General features: G+C 32.2%; 1 protein-coding gene across 1 annotated transcript; it reads right to left on the bottom strand.

The window, feature by feature from the left end:
• Window positions 1-277: 277 nt before the first annotated feature.
• Window positions 278-19420, bottom strand: LOC132715294 (stress-70 protein, mitochondrial-like). The gene is made up of 16 exons (XM_060698291.1): window positions 19256-19420; window positions 14718-14779; window positions 14094-14363; window positions 13720-13844; window positions 12955-13135; window positions 11206-11368; window positions 10609-10701; window positions 10190-10399; window positions 8306-8395; window positions 7887-8024; window positions 7508-7612; window positions 6836-6953; window positions 5778-5872; window positions 2689-2781; window positions 1896-2036; window positions 278-1280 (listed from the first exon to the last, which is right to left on the bottom strand). Exons 1-16 carry the CDS (start codon window positions 19343-19345, stop codon window positions 1185-1187), a joined length of 2070 nt encoding a protein of 689 aa, XP_060554274.1. The 5' UTR covers window positions 19346-19420; the 3' UTR covers window positions 278-1184.
• Between the last annotated feature and the right edge of the window lie 4474 nt (window positions 19421-23894).

The following is a 23894-nucleotide window of genomic DNA, read 5'->3' as shown; positions in this document are numbered from 1 at the left end:
CGACTACAGCTTTACTGCTCTATGCATTATTTCAGGCACAAGCGGGCACCACAGTAAAACCAACGATGTTCCGTGAGCCAGCTATTAGTTCTCTCACATGAAAGAATCAAGTTAGGAAAAATAGAGGACAATGTAGAAATATATCCCAAAAAAATATCCATGCAATTTCCAACAATTTAACTGTTGTTACTGAATTATAAAATAACTCATTTTTTCTGAAAATACTCATACCAAGTATAATTTCTTGCCGGGAATGACAAAACTCCAAACAAATACACTAGAGTAAAGATTTTTTATTCACTTGACTTCACACTGTTTACATCTGATCTAATAAGTACTAAGGAACAGAAAACGAAAATATCACTTAACATTTATCTTATGAATATTCAGTTTGTGTATAACTGACATAGACCATAAAAGTTCATGATGTACGAAAAAGAAATGTTGCCGTTAAATTGTATAAATGAAAGCCTATAATAAATGACATTATCCCTATCCAGCAAATCAGAAAGTTGTCTTATACTTGTCAGAATTCTCTGAACAAAGAATGGCAAGACCAAGTTATATTATTTTCTAGATCTATAATTTTTACACAAGAAGTAATTTTCCCTCTATCTTACTGGATATAAATAATGCCCAATTTTAGTATAATTATATTACGATTGATTGCTCAACTATCTACAACATGGTATGACATATTTACAGATGCAACATGATAAAATGACCAATACAAATTGTTCAAATGAACTTTGCTCATAACCCCCATTCATGCAAAGCACTACACCCCCACCCCTCCCCCTGTAAATGGTTGACAACATTTTACTATTACCCTATTTCACTCAATATGCAGATATTTTATACTCTTTTTAATATGGTTAAATTAACACTTTTAACATGATTCATTTATCTACACAAAATACATTCACACTCGAATCAAATGCTTCTTTTGATGATTCACAGGTCAAACCTAACATCTTCCCACAAATTTTAGAACAAGTGAACAAATTCAAAGCAAATAACATCCAATAAATGAATTAATCAACATAATTGTTAACAAAAAAGTGTCGTCTCTTGCTTTCTCATCTCGGCGGTTCTACTATAAATACCGAGATTGGTTTTTTAAAGGTTTTATATTCACATTCTTTCATATTATTGACAATTGATAACATTTAGTTGGTATTACATCAGTTTTTCTCCTCCTTTTTATCTTGGTCTTGACTCTGGTCACTTGAATCACTCGACTCACTTGAACCACTCGATCCTTCACGATCAGCTGCCATCTGGAAATACAAACAATTCTTTGACTAATCCTCATCAACAATTTATAATGCTTACTCTTCAGAACTCACACAAAAAGGAGATTTTGTACTTTACATATTCATTCAAATGTTGTTTTTTTATTCTTTATTACTTCACTTCCGTTTTCACACAAAAAGGTGAGTTATCAAGATACTGCAATGTTTTGAAAACTTTTTTGATATTTAACTATGAACAATTTTATACCTTCTAAACCTCATAAATGTAAAATATTCTTGGATTTCCATGGGTTATTTTTCAATTCTTATATTTCAAATAACCTGTTTAATTGAACTTGAACAACATTTTTATCAGTTACACATATAAATATCCCCAATGTGATTGACACAGTGAACGAGAGGGCCCTATGTTACTTCCCTCAAGATTCATTGATAGAAAAAGGTCATAGTTTTTCAAAGCTGACATAAGTAATTAGGTCACCATTCAAACATGGCCATTTTTGGACCCTAGGGCCATAATTCACAATGTAAAGTCAATGAAAGGTATAAACATACAAAAATCCATTGAAAAAATTATGGTGCTATGAAAAATGAGAAGTGTATAGATTATTATAGATTGACAAACAGGAGTGTATTTACCTTCTTGTATGCCTTTTCAAACAAAGACAGGGAAGCTTTCTGTAATTCATCACATTTCTGTTTAATTGTCTCTGGAGTCTCGTTGTCCTTGTTTGCCAACATCTGGCGGACCTCAGCAATTAGTGTTGTCAACTTCTCAATCTAAGCAAAGAAATAATACATGACAGGTATCACTCACTAATCCATTTAAAGTCAAATTTTTATCATGGACAGTCAATTTCAAAGAATTTAACCATTAGCTTGCTGACAGCAACTGACTCTATCCATGCTACAGAGCAGACCAAGATCAGCCAACACATCTGTGCTATCTGATCATAGTCTACTTGGTTTCCTTTTTAGTAAGTACATATAACAGTCTTGTCCAGATGATTATTTTCTTTGTTTTAACCCCAAGTTAAGCTCATTTTTCACTGTATCACAACAATCGGTCAACATGACCTGCTTTGGTCGATGACAGAATAGTCATTACCAATTTCTCCCGTGATCATCTAATCAAACATGATTAACATACAAACCGAAAGTGAGAGACAAATGAAAATTATACTGAATGTTCGAAATCTTCATACAGATATATCACCTGGCTCAAGTATCCAATCATCCACCCTTGGTATTAAATCTGAGGCTCTACCTATTGGCATGAGCAGGCAAACTCCAAATGTTAAGTTTGACAAATTTATTTAAGAGATTCATTGCGAACATTGGAATTCAAAAGAAAAGTCAAATCACTGAATGTGTTTTTCTTGATTTGAATCAAAAGCCAGTTACTTTCAAAGTATAAATGAAGTAAACAAACCTCATCAGCTGGTAGTTGGTCCTTGAACTCGTCCATTTTACTCTCAACTTGGTGAATATTGCTCTCTGCCTGGTTCACAGTTTCAATAGTCTCCTACAACATACAAACAGGTAATTTGTAAACTAATGTAAACCAGTCTAAACAAGTATATTTTCTGTTTCAACAGCACCAAGATGCTCTTGCATTTTTCAAATCTATTATTATTACCCATTGTTAGTACATTTTTATCAAATGATAGGTGTATTTTCTACTTTGATATGAAAATACCAAAATGGTGGCTCAAACGCATGTTCAATATTATCCTTGACTTCACCAAAAATAAAAAACCTTAATACCGCATTCATTTAAGTCAAAAGAACTACAGGATCTTTCTGATTATGAGCTTTATGAATACACACCCAGGTGTCATTGATTAAATTCATTCAATCGATTTAAAGGAATTTATCCGATGTAATGCATAAAGCTCGAGTAAGAATCACATCTTACATACAGCTTTCATGCATCCTTATGTACCATGCTTTAATAGTCAAACAACCAAATTTTTTGTTGCCTGAAGGTAAGGACCATGGTTCATTTATACCATACACTAATTATTTCCACCCTCACCCTTAATCTGATGTCTGGGCTTGCTGAGTTAGAAATATATGGTAAAATTAGAAACAGCAATTTGAGTATAATAAGGAATTTTCATCGTAATTAAGATTTTTTTAAACCAAATATTATAGAGTAAAAATTATACAACAAGTATGCTCAGATTTTTAATCAACACTGTTCCATCAATAAAGGAACATATACTGATGACGAAAAATACATACATCAAAGCATACAATTTGATCTATACTAACTCTTCTAACGCTTTATTTGTATTCTGACCTTGTTCACCTTTGTCCAACAGGCTTAAAATTTAACCAACCACTAAAATATGGCTTAAAACAGTCAATGAATGCCTTTAGCAAAAGCCTTAACTCAAAATTTTCTTACACACATTGATCCTCATTTTCCTATTCATGTATAAATATATACCTGTCAAGTTTCAGAAAAAAACCACCTATTTTAAGAAAAGGACAGGAGGGGAAGGACAGTTGGGTGCCATTTGAATATCCCCCACCCCCTTTGATTTTATCAGTTGAGAACTTAATATAAATCTTGGTGTTTTATTAATTCATTCAGCAGATTTTAAAGAAATTTATTATCTATGTAGAATCACCCCTTACTTACAGCTTTAGTGCACTCTTATGTACCATGCTTTAATGGTCAAACAACCAAGTTTCAGTTGCCTGAAGGTAAGGAGCATGGTCCATTTAAAATACCATACCATATAATATTGATACATAAATCTTAATCATCAAATTTATATCGGTTTGCCCACAATGAAAATTTTCCAGATGTGAAATAATTTTATTGCATATAACAATTTCAGAAGAATTTTATGGGCATTAGTAATTTTTTCAACCAATTTCAATATGATCCTTATCAGTACCTGCAAAGCATTCTTTAAAATTATGGATGTAAATTATACACTAGTATGCTCAGATTTTTAATCAACACTGTTCCATCAATAAAGGAACATATACTGATGACGAAAAATACATACATCAAAGCATACAATTTCATCTATACTACTTTTCCTGAATGTGAATTGCACTCTTAGAGCAGCATGCCTCCAGATGAGCGAAAATATTTCAATAAATTCAAACTTGTGAAAAATGTACTAAGAGTTTAGGAAAAGTAGAAAGATGCAAGATTCAAGTAATAATATACATGTTATAAGCAATAAATGGTTAATATTTCATTGTGAGTTACTATATTTCTACTGCATTACTAATGCAGTAAGGGCAATTTTTTGATATTTTGACCTCTTTTTGTAATTAACGTGGGATGTAAATGCTATTGATAATGTGCAAATTGCTTCCTCTTGGTTACTTTACAATGTTATACTTTTAATTAAATTTTCAAAATTTTCATAAAAATAAGCATTAATCTGCAGGCGTGCTGCTTTAAAGTCATTATTATAACTCCTATCCCAGTTAAGAGATTTTTTCTTGACAGTCATATTGGGTCACACTAGCAAAATATAAGGCCAGAACAATAGAAGTCTTTGTGGCTTCATTGTTTGGAGTTGAACAACAGTTTAAATTGATTTTCTGAAATTACAGCAAAAACTATTATCCTCACTAACCAAGGTATTACTGTACAGTCGACTCTCGTTATCTCGAAGTCATTGGGACCGTCCAAAAAATATCGAGATAACGAAATGTCGAGATAAACATATTAATAGGGTTAGAACAAGGCGAAACTGATTTTTACAAAAGACATGTGCATACCTTATGTCAAATAAACTATAATATCCCCATGTCTTGTTTTCATAGGCCTAGTCAATATTTAAACAAAGTAACATAAGCGGATGTTTACCAGTGGAAATACGGGTGTCTGTGATAAAAACACATAGTGAGGTTTACTCAGTAATACACCAATATAGTGAATCGGATATCGGATATGGTTGATCCGGATATCCTCCCGGGTTATTTATCGGGTCTTTCTCGAGATTGATCCACCGCTGATTGATTTGGTGGTGATGTTGTGAAACAATATTGCAACGATAGCGTTTCTATACTTTCACTTTTTCATTTACATTTAAAGTCATAATGAATTGATACAGTGTTCGAATATTTAAAAAGAATGTAAAATTTACTCATTGTGGACATTATAAAGTCAATCAACACGCTAAATAGATTAACTTTTATAAAAACAGCTAAACTTGTTACAAACATAATCGTCATTATGACACACATTATTAATTGAGCAATTATCGTCTAGATTGTGTTTTTCACACGTCTGAAGGGAACAGACGAAGTCGAGATAAACAAAGGATAATAGTGTGAAAATAACTGTTGGGGCTGAAATTTTACATCGAGATACTGAAAATATCGAAATAGAAATATCGAGATAAACAAATATTTCCAATATAGATAAAGAAGGAAGAAAATCGGGACTTTCAAAATTTCATCGAGATAACGAAATATCGAGAAAAGCGATGTCGAGATAACGATAGTTGACTGTATATGATATTTAATAAGGTAACTGTATACCCTTTTCTTAGCATCCTCTGCGGCGTGAGCCTCAGCATTTCTGACCATGTTCTCAATATCATCCTTGGACAATCCTCCAGATGACTGGATCACAACTGTAACGCACAAATCAAAGTGTTGTTAACAAACATATTAAATCAAACCTCTGTCAAAAATTTAAACAGCTTCAAATTTTATGATGTTTCAGTTCAATGTAGCCACTTTTCAGACCAAAATGTATCGCAACATTGTGTCTGGTTCCAGCAGGTAAAAGGGAAGTAACATGAATCCCGTCATGTATTAAAGCTGCTTATTCTAATTCTACAGAAATGTAGGGGCTTTTTTTGTTTTGTTTTTTTAAATTTAAACTTTACTTGGGGTTCCCAGTCAGTGACTATAAATATCTCGTACATTTTGTCACATTGGTGTACCTCTAAATGCCTACTTCATTGTTTTACCCTACTGATCGCTGACTTTATCAAATCCACAGGATTTTCCTTGAATGCAATGGTGTAATGCTGGATCAATTTTTAATAAACATGAATGTTTGCAGAAATAAAGACATACTAGAGATTAGAAGACAAAGGTAACATTTTGCATTATGTCTCTGATAGACACTTTTCAGTAACTTAATAATCTAAAAGAAATTTAATCAGAAACAAAGTTTTCCTACAGTAACAGATACAAGTAGTACTACCAGAATTCTACTTGTGTATTTACTCTTTCTTTTTAACATTATTTATTCAAGCATGATTGTGAAGTAAACAGCTATAAGCATTGTCTGACCCAGTCTGAAGTTTAGCTTCCTGACACTAACCAGTACTGGTATCATATTAGCAATCACAGCCGTGGCCCAAGTAGGGCTTGAACCAACCATCCCTCAGTTGAGAGTCATACACCTTAAACAGTCAATGAATATAAGATTTTGAATTTACTAGCCCAAATTTCAGTTTTGAATTTATTCTACTATATATTTAACTAAATTTTCTTAAGATTTTTACTGGCCATGGGCCACCGGGCCAGTGCTAAATTCGATGACTGCTTAAACCACTAGGCCATCACTGCCAATTTATACTTACTCTGTTGTTCCTTTCCTGTTCCCTTATCTCTGGCAGACACATTCACAATACCGTTAGCATCAATATCAAAGGTAACCTCAATCTGTGGTACACCACGAGGTGCTGGAGGAATACCAACCTGAAATTTACATTTATAAGTTATAACAAAAGAACTTTTTGTATCAACTATTCATACAAGAATGAAGAGTTCTGTTAATATGAGAATTTTACTTCATTGCAAGCAGTGGTTCTTCTAACTTAAATAGGAAGAGGCCTTACTCTCTTGATTTTGGGACGATTATCGCTAGAATTGCCAATTTGGGAAATAAAAAGACTGGTTCAAGTTCACCATTTTTTGGAAAACTACATGATTTAAAGAAAATTCTGATTAGAGAGTGGCCTTTTACATGCCTCTATTATGCAGGGTGAAAAATAAGTGGCAAGTCATTCATGAAAACAGGATTCTAATTAAACACAAGCTTCTCTAAGGCACTCCAGAGGCCTTCTGCGATATCTAGTTAACCTATAACAAGATGTATATAAAAGCTGTAACAGCTCACCTGATAATACTGTTTACAAGAAAAACATTTCTCTTTAAAGTGTGGAAAATTTGAGTTCAAATACAAACTATCATTAACAGACGATAATTAGGGAGAAATTATCATTAAAGAGACAATGTGTTAGTAAGTGTACCAGGTGGAACTGTCCTAAAAGCTTGTTGTCGGCAGCCATTTCTCTTTCTCCTTGGTAAACTTGGATATCTACTGAAGTCTGTCCATCTGCAGCTGTGGAGAACATCTGAAAAATGAAAATTATTTTAGCTGAATAGAAATATTGTTGAGGAGCACTAAAGACTCTAAGGCTGGCAAACACGTTTTACTGAATAACTTACATATGCCATGTTTGTTTAGAAAAACTTTCATTGTAAAAATAAAAAAAAAGATACAAGACAACAAACTGCCATATAAAAATTTTCATACATTACACATGTATGCCTGTTCTTTAAGTAGTATAAATTTATCATCACCAAGTTGAAGATACTATATAGAAAGGAAAATTTTTGTGATCTAACCTGGCTTTTTTTAGTTGGAATAGTAGTATTTCTCTGGATAAGTTTGGTCATAACACCTCCAAGCGTGACAATACCCAGGGACAATGGTGTAACATCTAACAATAATACATCTGTGACATCTCCAGCCAACACTCCACCCTGCAAGTCAAAATATATAAATTATTTATAGGACTGTACACATATATAGATAGATATAAAACTATTCAAAGAAATAGACGGATATTATAAAAGATTCAGAGATATAGATCAACAATTATACAAATACTAGTTGACAAAATATGCCAAAATGTTAAGGATGAACATCATTATGGGACAGTTCAGATACTTTTCTGTCTAAAGATAAATGACCTAAAATAGTGTTATAAGCCAGGTTTCAATGCCGGGCTAAAAAATACTGTAACTTAATTTAAATTATTCACCTGAATTGCTGCTCCCATGGCTACAGCTTCATCAGGGTTGACAGATTTACCTGGAGCCTTACCAAACACCTCTTGCACCAACTGTTGTACCTGTAATAAATAACCTTTAACATCAGAGACAATCAAATTCATCTATTTAATAATAAAACTATTTATATTGAATAAAACTCAGTCAACTCTTATTCCATGTGTTTAGCTTATATGTGTTTTGCACAAATGATATATTTTTAGTAGTATGATTTTTATATCTAATTATACAGTTAATAAATGTTCACTAATGAGAGTACATGTTATTATTTTATTTATTTCATTTTTACATATATATTTCTGAGCATCACTCATTTCAACATAATCACAATAATGTATGATACTATTGTACTGAAAATATGAAGAACTATTTTATATGAAGAATAATCACAAGAATTGTAGTAGTTTACTTGTCCAGAAATAACCAATGTCAACAATTATCTCTAGTAGATGTTCTACATTGTTATCCCAAAGTTATGGCCCTGAATATCACATTGACAAACAGGAATTTGACTGACTTTGGTAAATATTATCTTCAACTTCTTTTGGTACTAAAACAACTAGAACTCCGCGAGTCGGATGTGTCGCCTTGTGAACAATGTAGTTTAGGGGAAATGGCCAGGACAAAAATGAAATATGAAAAATAACAAAGGGCAATAACTAAAAAAATAATAAGTGCAGAGCAGCAGTTTCTGTACACTGCACTTCTTGTCAATAAGATCTATCATTCTATGATGTTTCAAGTCCATAGCTTTCATACTTGAGGAAAAATGACCAGGACAAAAATAAAGTAAGAAAAGCAACAAAGGGCAATAACTCAAAAATAAGAAATGCTGAGTATCAGTTCTTATGCACTGCACTTCTTTTTAATCAGATCTATCATCCTATGAAGTTTCAAGTCCATAATTTTTATACTTTCAGAGAAATGGCCCTGACAAAAATTAAGTATGAAAATAAACAAAGGGCAATAACTCAAAAATAAGAAATGCAGAGTACCAGTTCTTGTGCACTGCACTTCTTCTAAATGAGACCTATCATCCAATGAAGTTTCAAGTCCATGGCTTTTATACATTAGGAGAAATGGCCCAGACAAAAATAAAGTATGAAAATTAACAAAGGGCAATAACTTAAAAATTAGGAAGTGCAGAGTACTGGTTCTTGTGCACTGCATTTCTTCTTAATGAGATCTATCATCCTATGAAGTTTCAAGTCCATAGCTTTTTTAGTTGAAGAGAAATGGCCCGGACAAAATTAAAGTATGAAAATTAACAAAGGGCAATAACTCAAAAAATAAGAACTGCAGAGTACCGGTCCTTGTGCACTGCACTTCGGGTTATTGAAAGAAGCATGCATACCAAGTTTGAAGTCAATCAGACTTATAGTGACTGAGTTATGCTCCGGACAAGCTTTAGCGGACGCCGACACAGACGCCGCCGACACCGCCGACAAAAATAACCCCTATATGTCACCTTTTCAAGGCGACACATTAAACCTTGTATCTTTAATCAAATTGTTTCAATATAAATTTAGTTTCCAAATAATTCAGTTACGCTCCTAGAGCTAAAATACAAATTATACAGCAAATCATCCTGTTGTCATTTCTGCAGCTTTACACATATCATCTGAAATTTACTGACTAGATATTTATCTTATTTTTTTTACAATAAGCTTTTTCATTATGTTACACATGTTGTAGGTTGCTTGTCCAGAAACAACACACGGATATGGTTATGTCTGAAACATTTTCTACATTCTTATCCCAAAGTTATGGCCCTAGATGTCATTGAGACAAACAGGAATTTGACTGACTTTGGTCAACCCCTACTATCCATCTAAAATCAAGGGCAAATAACTCACCTTTGGCATTCTTGTCATTCCTCCTACAAGAAGGACCTCCCCTATTTCTGACTTTTTCACTTCTGCATCTTGCATTGCCTTTTCACATGGTCCAATGGTACGCTTGACCAGATCCTGTACAAGGGATTCAAACTTTGCTCTCGTCAACTTAAGGTTCATGTGTTTAGGTCCACTAGCATCCAATGTTAGGTATGGCAAGTTAATATCAGTCTACAAAAAGATAAAGTACCTATGAAATGCTATTTGTACAAGATTCTTCTTAATCAACAACTGAAAAACACAAAACACTGCATTACAACCATGTTTTACATAATTATATCAACATTTTATATCATATTTGTATAATTCAGGTTTTAGGAATTTAAAACCCCATTTTGGCAATCTTAAAATCACAGATATATATTTCAAATATTCCTTACCTGTAAAGATGAAGAAAGTTCTATCTTGGCCTTCTCAGCAGCTTCCCTCAATCTCTGCATTGCCATATTGTCCTTTGTTACATCTATTCCTTGCTGTTGATATCAAACAAACAAAATTATCAGAATTTGTCATCCATCTTACAGGTTTGGTTTTAATACTATATAATTCAAAGTTATCCCTTGAGTTTCTAACCCTATGGATGAATAATTCCATCAAGACATTATACCACTATTTGGCAACATTATTATGAAAACCTGTTAACATTGGAGTCTTATAGCAAACCTTTCAGCATTTTGAACTTAAATACCTTATTTTCTCGCACTATCAGTCATAATATTGTCTATTCCATTATAATTATTTATAGTAAAAGTTGGCAATCAGGTTTGATTATTTTGCATAAGAAAACTGAATGAACCTTTTATTAAATATATAGTTAAGACCCTTGGGTCTATTTTCATGCATTACTATTATGTTCCTTTAAAAGATTTCAACCATTACCAAATCAGTGTCAATACTATCCGTTTCCCTTCACATTAACTGAAAAGGAACTCAATACGATAGTTACAGTCTAGTTATCTTTGACCAAATTAACTTACATCTTTTTTGAATTCTGCAGCTAAAAAGCTAACTAATTTGTTATCGAAATCTTCACCACCCAAGAAAGTATCTCCATTTGTTGACTTCACTTCAAACACACCTTTCTGTATCTCTAACACGGAAATATCAAATGTTCCACCTCCTAAATCATACACTGCTATTCTGTAAATACAGATCATATACAACAAAAAGATAACAGGTAATGGTAATGACTAACCTCCATGCTAAATATGAAGATTGTGGGTCAAAGGATTCTTTAGTTATTGGGCGGATAAGGAAAAACCTTTATGTCTATTTATTATCCAACATTTGTCCTCAAACTTTAAATTATTAATTAGCATCAACTTATTTATACTTCTTAATCTGATCCATAATACATTTAAGGCCAAAATAAAAAATATGTCTGGTTCAGGGAACCCGACCGACCCTATTTTTTTACCGCCGACCCTAAACTTTTTTTTTGATTTTCGGTACGAAAATTTTTGGGTACGAAAATTACAAATGTGAGAATTTTGTTTTACGATGCCTGTTGAAATAGCCGATGAGTAACAATCTTAAAATAATCAAAAAATATTTAATCTCTTATGATCAAAATCAACAACAAGTAGAATTGTGAATGTTTCTGCAGGAAACAGACAAATTTTCAATTGTCACATATTTTCGCGATGCCGCTTTTTATAATTAAAAAAATCGTAGCCAAAAGGAAGATATGTTTTGTTAAAATGTGTGTAATAACACTTAAAATATAGTTTAGGAATTAAATTAACTATTAATAGTTGAGATGGAGCCATTACCAGTATGTGTTTGTAACAATAATGAATATTTTCTTTTTTAAGGGAGGGGGGTGTAAGGTCTGATGATGTATGTTTTTTAAATTATATTTCAAATCTTTTCAATCACTTTTATGGTACATTGTTTTCCATTTGGGACATATTACCATTTTCCTGAATAAGCTTTTTCTCTGTTCAAACTCTGACTCCCCAACCCCTTACTCTGCTATACATGTATCATATTTATCAACTGCATATAAGTGCAGCAAAGATGGCTTAACATATTCAATGTGATCTGGAACTCCTACTTTTTTTGTGCTTGGGAGTCTCAAGACTACTTCTCTGTGAGAACCCTGCAACTGTTGGTACCAGTTGCACATAAATGGCACATAATTATATATATAGACTTGCGCCCCCTGAAGACCATTGAATATGTTTAATATTAAAATTATATATACAGTAGCTGTGTTATTTTGGTCCCCGGAATAGTGCATGTCAGATGCTCTAAGCTTATAATACAGCATTATTATTAACTTGTTACAGAGGTGACCTTGATCTTTTAATTGTCAGACCTGTCAGATGCAGGTTAGCATAGTACAGCGGGTGATTCAAAGGGAAAGGGTACATAATAAGCAGAATAGAAAGCAAATTAGTATGAATACAGGTGCTACATGGTTAAATGACTACATACAAGAAATAAACAACACAATATATATCACATGTTGATGGTTTATTACAAAATGGTGTATGCATTGATTGATTACAATCTTTGTTTAAGTATGTTAAGCAAGCAACACATCTATATAATTATGGAAATTAAGACATTCTCCCAACCATAAAAAAAAAAAAAAAAAAAAAATCCCTACCCTCCTGATTTTTTGGACCAATGTTTCCTGAACCAGACATATTTTTTTTTTTGGCCTAAGCAATTAGACCCCCCCACCTCAAATTTGAAGTTAGGAAATCAATGACTCTTACACTTTATCTCCAATTTTGTCCATTCCATAGGCAAGGGCAGCTGCTGTAGGTTCATTGATCACTCTCAACACATTCAGTCCAGCAATCTGACCAGCATCTTTCGTTGCTTGTCTTTGTGAATCATTAAAATAGGCAGGTACTGTAACAACTGCATTTTTTGCTGACTGGCCAAGGTAGTTTTCTAAAAATATATAATTAATCATGAAAGGATAAACATATATTCGTCAATTGTTAAACAAGATTTCTAGACTTTGTTAACAAGAACATGCTTAACTATTTAAATCTGGAAAGAATTTTACCTGTCTGATCTGGGTCTTGTAACATACATATTCTTGCAAGCTAGTGCATATTTGTAAATTTTAAAATTCTACAAGGAATCAGTCATGGACAAGACACAAGACCCTTTTTGTGCATTAGATATACATGAACACTCTCGAGCAAAGGATATGGATCTTGTGCATCCTACCAAATTACTGAATGAAATTCAGAACTAAGGAAAATACAATTAACTTGAATTTCTTTTCCTTAATTCAAGGAAAGTATGAGTATTTAGATACATTTAAGATCTTTTCTGCTCATGTATGGACTATAAAATAAGTTTTTTTCTTGCAGAAAGAAGATGTTCCCCAGGGTAGACAAGGTTGTACAAATGATAACAAGAAACAATATCCAACATGTGTCTATTCAAACAGGGCAAAAAACTAAATTTCAATCTGAGAATCTGTTCTCTTTATAGTTAAAAAAGGTTGGAAGTGTTGTAATTACCTGCAGTTTCTTTCATTTTCATTAACACAAAAGCTCCAATCTGGCTGGGAGAGTAGGCTTTACCGTGAGCTTCTACCCATGCATCTCCATTGTTTGCTCTTATAATTTTATATGGTACTGTTTCCCTATAAAAGTTGTATAACCTTATTAATACTTGTGCAAGAGAAATAAAAATTGTATCCATGCTCTATGCAAAGTCCTATTGCCACTTTAAAAGTCAATATTCAGAAACATGCATAGTTAAATGCAGAAAGATTGAAGGAATATTAATCATTAATGATAAAAGGGTAAGAATTTTAAACATGCAGAAAAGACAACTTTTATTTTCTTAACATTTTCAAATTTAACTTCATAAAGATGAAAAGAAATCTTACATGTCCTTTTTTACTTCTTTGTCCTCGAAGCGTCTACCAATCAAACGCTTGGTTGCATGAAATGTGTTTTCTGGGTTTGTGACAGCTTGTCTTTTAGCTGGCATACCAACCAGTCTCTCTCCCTCCTTGGTAAATGCAACTACAGAAGGTGTTGTTCTGGCACCCTCTGAGTTTTCAAGTACCTTTCCCACCTTGCCTTCCATGACAGCAACGCAGGAATTTGTTGTTCCCAAATCAATACCAATGACAGCACCTTTAACCTTATCTGACCTGTACAAAAAAAATAATAACAATACGATCTTGTGATTTACTTGAAACATGTGGTAGAAAATTCATTTCATAAGAATTCTATAACAAGAAACAGAAAATGCAATGTAACTTACTGTTAAATTTTGCAGATCATCAATTACAACTATTCTAAAATAATATTTACATGGGTTTATGTTAAGATTATATAACTAGTATCATAAATTGCATTCATCTTTTAAAAGAAATTCTTTTCAGTTCAAAAGAATTTCAGATTTTTAAACTTTAAAAACATTAATATTACTTTTTGTGAGGTAAACCGTATCAATTCCAAAAATTAGTTATCTTACATTATTACTTAAGCAGACAAGCACTTACTTGTATCTTTTAGTTGGGAGGAGGTAAATTCCATTGCTTGATTTGACTTCTCCGGCCAATATCTGTAGATATGAAGTTAAGTTTTATTTATTATTTCTTCAATTAAGCATACTAATAGTTTCTCCAACTAACTGTCTGTTCAAAAAAATTTGTTTGCCACCAAATTTCAATTATACCTTATAATAGTTTTAACACACACTCCGAAATACTTTTTCACTTAATTGAGATTGTCAACTTTAAGCCTTATTATGTAATAATGTTTCGCTACTATCCATGTACAGTGAATAACAAAAACAGTGATAGCCTTCTCTAAATTATGAAATGGCCAAATATAAAACCTTGCATCCTCAACAAATTTTGCTAAAAATACATTTCTATCTCTTTTGAAAATTCCTTTAAAGGTATTCTAATACTGGTTAACATAAGTCATTATCATTAATAATAAAGGAATTAAGTCATCTAATGCAACAAACCTTTTACTAGTGTCACCATAGGTGTGGCCAATTCCCAATGGCAAATATATTTGCCAGTCATACTTTAAATCCTATTTGAGTTAAAATATTGTATAGCTTTGCAGAGATCTGCCAAGAATTTGAAAGTACTGGGCCCTGGGCCCACTTGGTCTGAAAATGATGGGCCATTTTTACCAAAGTATGGGCCTTGGGAAAATAAGTAAACATTGACCTAAATAATTGTTAAAAAGTTTGTAGATAATTGAATTTCCCTGGTAATAAAACCTACATCATATTTTATGACAAGTGGTTCACGTATGAATAATTAAAAAATTATGTCTACATGGTAACTTTCTAACTAATATTGATTGCAGCAAAATATTTTTTTCAAATGGCTGCTCAAAAATTTGATATGCAAATTTATTTACATAATTGCTGGTTCTTACTTCTAATGTCTAATAATGTGCATTATCCATTTAATTGTTCCTACTTTGCACCAAATGTCCCTAACCACTGTATATTGACAAATTTTATTGCCCCTTGTATGCCTCTGTGTAGACAGCATACATCAAAGACACTTGCCGATCATGAAAAAAATAACACACAATGTTTCCCTGATTGGTTAATCACCCTGTCAAATATTCTGATGACTAAATAGACATCTTTTTTTACACTAAATCAGCCAAAGCTTGCATGAACTTGAGTGACCTTAGGGGTGATCAAGTTTTACACCTGTCAGATTATACTGTAACTTACAGCATTTCTTAAAATAACAACACTTTTTTTTCAGTAATCGATAATCATTGTAAATATTAAGTAGTTGGAATGGGTTACATGTTGCTGTTAGAACCAGTTTTGACTGTATGACTAAATTACCCAACGGACAGTTTTGTTTTCTTATAAGTCTGGCACAGATTTTAGATGCGCCCATGGCACTTTGCTGTCGATTTTCCTGCGCCAATGGCGCAAAATCGCATCCTCAGCAGATCTCTGGCTTTGAATATTTTACTCATAACAATTATTAAGTAAATAATACTTGGTGTCTTAAGACCTTTTCAGGTCCAGCATTTCATTGTGATCATAATGGTAAGTATTTCAACTAGGGATGTGCGGTATTACCGGTATACCGGTATACCGCGGTTTCGTTCAGACGCGGTACGTACCGGTACGACCCCTAGGAATACCGGTTTTTTAATATATATAATTTTACATAATATTTTTGTAAGATTCGGACGTTATTTACCCTGTAATCTGTGTTTCAACTTTCAACCTAAATTAAAGTGGAATTCCAAGTCTATTTTTAGAGCAGCAGTAAATGCACAGTATAATACTCTAACGAATAATTAGTCGCGGAAAGGTCGGATCGTTTCCCGGTTGTCAGACCTGGGGATGATTACATTGATAAGTAATTGATTAAATTACAATTACTTTCAGATTTTATAGTAATTGATTAAGATTGATTACTCACACTTGCCTCTGTAATCAATTGAATTACAATTACTTTAAGAGAGTAATTGATTGATAATTGATTACATTGAATGTACATAAGACCACCCCAGAATTAAAACCACCCCCGCATTTAGGACCATTTTTAAAAAGGTTCTTTATGCCAATGGTTTCATGATCCAGATTTAACCACCTGCTTATTCACTTCTAAGACCACCATATTCAGTCCAAATTTTTGTTTCAATTTTAATGTGACTAATGAGACATTTAAATTAAGTCAACATCTATCAAGATCTTAAATTTGTTGCTATGATCTGCTTGAGGGCTGTGATTTCAAAAGGTGTGAAAAACTGTTATTGTATGAAATTAGGTGAGAAGGTCCATTTTAGAGAGGTACATTGTTGCATTCAGCACATTTATTTTTTGAAAAATTAAATTTTTATTTGATTTATGTACATCATTTAATAAGTGATACTGTAAAATTAAAGTTAAATTTCTTCAGAAATATTTTTTCTTTTTATCAGATTAAATATCAAAGCATTTTTCGATAGTGTCTTTTATAATGTATTTGTAGGTACATGTTAATATACATATTGTTTATTCATACAAAATGACTAAAGTAGACCATGGTCTTAAAGTATGTAAGCAATGATTAGACTATTCACTTTGTTTCAGTCTGAATAGTGGTCTTAATTGAGGATTTTTACAGTATAAATGTAAAACAAAAATTAAACTGTATCATGTAAAATAAAGGCAACCTTTGAATTTAAATAGTTTTCTGTTAAATCTGAAAGTAATCAATGTCAATCAAGATGTAATCATGATTACTGTCTGAATTTAAGCTGTAATTGATTAATTACAATTAATATAATCAATTTTGGGCAAGGTAATCAATTACATGATGATTACAGTGTAATCATGTAATCAATTACAAAATCAATGATTACAATTAATGATTACCCCAGGTCTGCCGGTTGTTTTTCATATTTATTATGTAGTGTAAATACATTTCATCCGCCGACATTTTTATAATTTCTATATATCATTCTTCATTTAAATGCATTAAAAGGGGACACCCATGTTAGTGCTCAGTCTAAGGCTAGTAAACATGTTGACGTATTGACGAGTGGCGACAATAACAAAACGTAAAGCATTTAGACATAGCCCAACTTGTAAACAGCTCATACCGTCATGGACGAATTCACCACGGTCAAAAATCCAATGGGAATTGCCATTTTTCTGTTTTAGATTTTGTTGAAAATATTATCAAGACATTTAGGTTATTTTCTTCTTTCTTTTATTTATTATTTTCCAGTCAGGTAGACAGATGTTAGTTGAAAGAAATAAAGATATTAATCTGTTTTTCTAAAATGTATTGTGTTTTATCAAAATGTTTAAACATTCTTATGGCAGTTGGTCTTAGTTTGCATAAGTTAAACATTAAAAAGTGTCTTCATAATACCGTGGTACATACCGCGGTACACAGGTGAAATACCGCGATATACCGCGGTACAAAAAAATTGGTGGTACCCATCCCTAATTTCAACCTGAATCAATAGAACAATTTATCTAAAGCAGAGATTTTATTTAAGAGTTCAATTCTGATTTTATCAAACTTGATACCAACAAATGTAAATTTAAAGATTAAAGATCTGAAATTTACAGACTGTGTATCTGTCCTTAACCTTAAACCTAAGTATGTAGGGATGAAATTACCATTACTTTATGATTGTCGCCCACAATGTTGACAGGAAAAATACCTTTTCAAATGAATGTGATTAGATCAACACTTAATTAGAATGCATTACTGTAGTCACAGGATCAAACACATGTGTTGGATACAATTTAAAAAGAAACACCACAGTTTCATCACACTGCAACCAATCCCTAAAGTGACCTTGACAATGACCTTTTAGAAAATAACAAAGTCTTTCAGTTTATCGTAAATGATCAAAATTAAACAAACACCAGTTACATGTCAAATTAACAAATGATGGGTGCTCTTCATCATGGTTAGCAAAATGTAAATGAATTTCAAGTTTAATGAGAAACTCATAAAAACACTCATAACTTTCTGATATTCTGCAGTAACTTTGTATCTACTGTCTACTTAAAATAATTTCAGTAATGAGATTAATTCCGACCTGTATCCAGTGTAAAAAAAATTAACATTATAATTTCATACAATAGCTTATATTACATACAAAGAATTGACAGCATGTGTAACTTTGAAACTTATTAACAATATTTTAGTATTATATATTTTATCAACTTTATCTACTGCGGAAAAGATAACAATAATTCTAACATCCGAGTACAATTTTTGAGAAAAAACATTGTCCGATATTCTACAGTTCATGTTTTAGAATTATCTAATACAGAAGTATTGCCAGTGGGTGGGGTACCTTATGTAATCACAATTTATCCAATTACATTTCTTATATTACAAAACTTAGCGCAGTTATTATTTCTTCAAAATATTAAATGATAAACATGCAATCAAAGCAATTTGCACCCATGATTTGTCAAAAACAGAAAAGGGCAAGATGTTGCAAAACCCGGCGTTCTGTTTTCACGGTCAAAAAAGTTAACTTTAACATGCAAAGTAACAGCAAATTAAAGCATAAAAAATAAGAATACCTTTCTGCATAATTGTGTGATCATTCTTGCTTGTTGAGACCCGAAGGTTTTTTTCAAACTTTTTGTCGATAACCTTGATGCTGAGAACATTTTTGATGTTTTTTCCTTCCCTCGGCCTTTGCACGTGTGGAAATGTCGGGAATCTTTGCGTCAGATTGAGACTGGTATACGGACATTTAACCGAAATATAAGACCGGTAAAAATAGAGCCGGTCACCAGTCTAAAAATAATAAGTAATGCACGAATAAAATTGCGTATCTTCATCATCTCCTAAAAAATTATGTAAGCAAATCCAAGTAGCACAATCGTGAAGGTCAGGAAAGGTCACGTGCATACAAATACAGTTTTACATAAAATTATTTTATATAATCGCATTATATATCATACAGTTTTATCATAAGAAAAAGTACAAGTGGAAACTTAAAGCAATGAAATCAAACAATAGTCTATCTCTGGATACTGCCAACCCCTCTTACGAGTGTTAAAGGCAGGAATTTAGTGCACGTCGAATTGTTAGTAAAAGGTGAAGAGAAAAGCTAAAAAAGAAAAGTCCAAACATTGACATGCTTGGAAGGTGAGACTGAAAATGTATTCTAGTCATGGTTAAAATGTTAATAGTGAAACAAGATGATAAGAGATAAAATAGTTTAAAAACACTGGGAGTAAGACTAGTACTGCAAACCCACCACTGCCCGTTTGAACTGACTCAGGTTGGGCAGGGTGGCAATGTTACTAGGAAGTTTATTCCATAGTGCAGACTGTTAGACAATCAATTTACAGGACCAGTACGTGCTACAAGACCTATATAGTGGATGCCTCACTTGCAACATTTCCAAGGCCAATCTATAAGATTAACTACAAACTAGTAGAAATCTCATCAGCATTCCCGTGTACTAGAGGGTAATCTGATATCATTCACACATACGGACACCCATAGATAAAACATAAAACAAAAATCTACGAGACAAAGCGACATAGACAGAACGCAACCCCTGACACAACCAAGGTACACCAGCATGACACCCAGCAGACTACCGAATAAAATGATAGAGGGCACAAAGGTGGTGAAAACAGAGCAATAGCATACAAATAACTGCTATAATTAACAATTTAATAAGAAACACAACAACAGCCTTTGGAACAAGATGGTCGCATTGGCTGTACCAGCTATTGCGACCTTGGAGATGTCCGAGACCAGCATGTCACTACATGTAGCTGTCATATTTCTATCTGCTTTTAATCTGTACATTACGCTTTAAACACCTTGAAATGTCACCAAGTTCGTTAATGCTCAAGAGTGATCTTCAACGGGATGAAGAAGAAATGTTTGAAATATTAATTTACTCTTCCGAACGTGAACGGAAACGCGCCTTTAAACTTGTTTGCAAGGGGAAAAAACACTTCACATTTACTTTTTTATTCATTGTTCAAAATATATAATGTATTGAAAAAATGTAAATAATTGTTCCATGTGAACCGTGCGGTGAATCATTAAATAGATACAATTACATGTACATCAATTTAATCACGGACTTAAATTAATGTTAGAAATAAATGATTTCACATCAAGATGGTCGCAATATTTTCTTCATGTGATAAGCATCTTGCATCTTGTATTCAAAATAAATAAATATTTATATTAGTAACGTATTCCAAGTTTGTGTTGTAAAATATTGTATTGATTCATATCTGTTATCATTTTGTATGATTATTTACTATGTACAAGTCAAAATAGAATGATATTGTGTTCAGTTCTTTTAAAACCTATTATTACAAAGGTAAAAACAGCATATAGTGTATACGTAGGTATCTTTTTTCCCTTATAAATTAAATATTTTTTATAAAATATTTTCCAAAATGAAAGAAAATGCGTATTATATATAAATACTATTACGACATGTGTATTTATTTTCTCATTTTATTAGAATAGACAAATGTATGATGAAAAAGTAAAATACATAAGCTTTATTAGAACGATGGTTTTGGTTTTTGCAATGTTTTGGATTTATATTTATATTAAGGATTCTATATTAATTATGCATTTGTATTATGTTACCACAGACTTGTCTCCAGCAGGTTTTATTGACTTTATCAGACATGTTAACACATCAATATCGATCCTGGTGCCTGTAATTTCGACCTCTATGTATCATATTTTAATGTTTATAGCAGTAAAGATATTAATTAAATGTATATTAAACAAATTTAACCTGTATCCCCATAGAAAAGAAACAATCACATTTTATAGACCCAAATAAGTTTAGTGCCTTCAGCACTTTGATTTTGTAAATGATCAATTTAAATAATTCGAAAATGATATAAAATTCAACATTGAAATTATTGAGCAATCATCACGGAGGTTAAACGAATTGTATCACATTCGGATTTTGAGAACTAAAATCGCAAATTTTTAAACGGGAAATGTGTTCGACAGTAAGTGATAACATTTAAAGTTACTTTACTGTTTCTTAGTTACAATATAGTACCTTTTTTGTCTATGTCTATTTTACATCCAACTCATCGTAATTTTCTTAAAATATGGTAAATGAGATCAATAAGGAATGGTGGCGTTCAATAAACGCAACACCCACACGACCCAGCAGCAAGGACCAGCGGCCGGGAGCCCAAAAGGACCCCAAACAAAAAAAGGACAGGACACAAGGCAGAGCACGGACTGGATAATCACTTAATTATTATATAAATAATACATGAAAGGAAATAATAGTAACCGATAAGGAAATCAAATACAATTTATTGATTAATAGGCCTACAAAGTAAAAGGGCACAGGGGAAGTCTTATCACTAAGTCTAGCATGGAACTGGTATGTCGTACATATTGTGCGAGTTCTGTGTATGATATCTTGCGAGTATATCTTGGCGATTAAAGCGAATCTGTAGAAATTCTTGAGAGTACCATTTGTGATCATTCGTGTTTTTATACATTAATATCAGAACAAAATATGAGTCTTATCACTTTTTAGATATTTCATTATTTTTTATGGACCGCTACCCGTAATTCTAATACATTAGATTGTAGATTGCCATTGCATGTAGATTTTATGTCTTAGAAAGAGTCCATAGATAGATAGATAGATATTTATTCAGGTTAAAACACACATACATGTATACATAAAACAAACACTTTAGCATTTTATATAAAACTGATGACACAATTGTAATAAAATATTTCGGAAGTTTGTCAGACATAAATATCACAGACGGCTCATTAAATAATAAAACATTATAACTAAAAACAAAATCTAAAACTCTTTCTTTCCTATGACTAGATATCAATTTACTAGTTTAATAAAATGTAAGGACGTAAGTGGAAACATGTATAGAGTAGTGTGCAATAACCTTGGATTGCCCATGAAAGCCCGAAGGCTTATTTCCAATGGGGTCCTTGGATATATACTTACTATAATATACAATATAAAACACAAAAACATTGAAAAATACAAAACTTTGGAAACTGGAAGATGTCATTTACGTAAAATATCAAACTTTAGTATTTCTATTAACTTTGCTAAAAAGAAAACAATAAAAATGAGATCAATATCTAGTCATACTAGTGGATTTAATTATGATTTACTAACCTAACTGTTCTAGTAAATGGGCCTTCACAGAGCTTTTGAAATTTTCTATCTTATTAATTTTTTTGATGTATGTTGGTAAGGAATTCCAATCATTAATTGCTTTTTGAAAAAAAGTTACATTATCTTTCCCATAACTTCTTGGGACCCTAAAATTGTACTGATTCGACCGAGTTGAATAAGAATGAATGTCTCGAACAGGTATAAAATTTTCTATCATATATGAAGGGCACTGGTTATTAACAATTTTAAAAACATGATTAAGACGTAATTGCTTATTTCTGTTTTCTACATTTAGTAAAGACATATTAGCAAGAATAACATTATTGACACTATCTCTAGGTCCCATACCGTGTATAAATCTAACAATTTTTATTTTGACAAATTTGAAGCTTATTTTTAAAAACACTTGTTCAGGCTCGGGTACCAAGAAGAACATGCATAATCAAGGTGACATTGTATTAGTGCTGAGCATAAATATTTTCTAGTCCTAAAATCTAAAAACATTTGCTTGCCTATACAAAAACTTAAGACGTGAATTCACCTTTGTAAGAATACAATTAACAATAGATTCACCTGACAAAGAATCATCAATATTTAAACCTAGATATTTAACAGATTTTGTGGATTCAATAGTATGTCCATTACAAACAATTTTGAACTCTTTAACTTGTTTTAGTTTACGTTTGGAACCAAAAATAAGACATTCAGTCTTTCCTAGATGAAGTGACAATTTGTTATCTACAAGCCAAGATGAACAAGACTCTAGTGTTTGTCCAAGTTTTTGAGAAATAATACTTGGATTTTTGTGAGCAAAAAGAATTGCACTGTTATCGGCATACAGAATAAGTTTACATTCTTGATCTATACTAATTCTCATGTCATTTACATAGCACAAAAATAAAAGAGGACCCAGGATGCTGCCCTGGGGAACCCCACATGTAACAGGCATGTAATCTGATAAAATATTATCAACACTAACAGTTTGTTTTCTACCTTTAAGATAAGACATAAACCAGTCAGTATTAGAGATACCCATCAATTTC

The sequence above is a fragment of the Ruditapes philippinarum genome, unplaced genomic scaffold (genome assembly GCF_026571515.1).
Source record: "Ruditapes philippinarum isolate M1 unplaced genomic scaffold, ASM2657151v2 ctg4185_1_1_1_1, whole genome shotgun sequence".
NCBI classification, from domain to species: domain Eukaryota; kingdom Metazoa; phylum Mollusca; class Bivalvia; order Venerida; family Veneridae; genus Ruditapes; species Ruditapes philippinarum.
The sequence above is the reverse complement of the archived record's forward strand: the minus strand, read 5'-3'. Positions and strand labels throughout refer to the sequence as shown.

Excerpts from the sequence above, each read along its gene's own strand:
- LOC132715294 (XM_060698291.1), bottom strand. The coding sequence starts at position 19,345 with ATGTTCTCAGCATCAAGGTTATCGACAAAAAGTTTGAAAAAAACCTTC. Across the intron at positions 13,136-13,719 it reads GAAAATGAAAGAAACTGCAG|AAAACTACCTTGGCCAGTCA; the intron begins GTAATTACAACA and ends ATATATTTTTAG. Across the intron at positions 11,369-12,954 it reads GACAAAATTGGAGATAAAGT|AATAGCAGTGTATGATTTAG; the intron begins GTAAGAGTCATT and ends CTGTATTTACAG.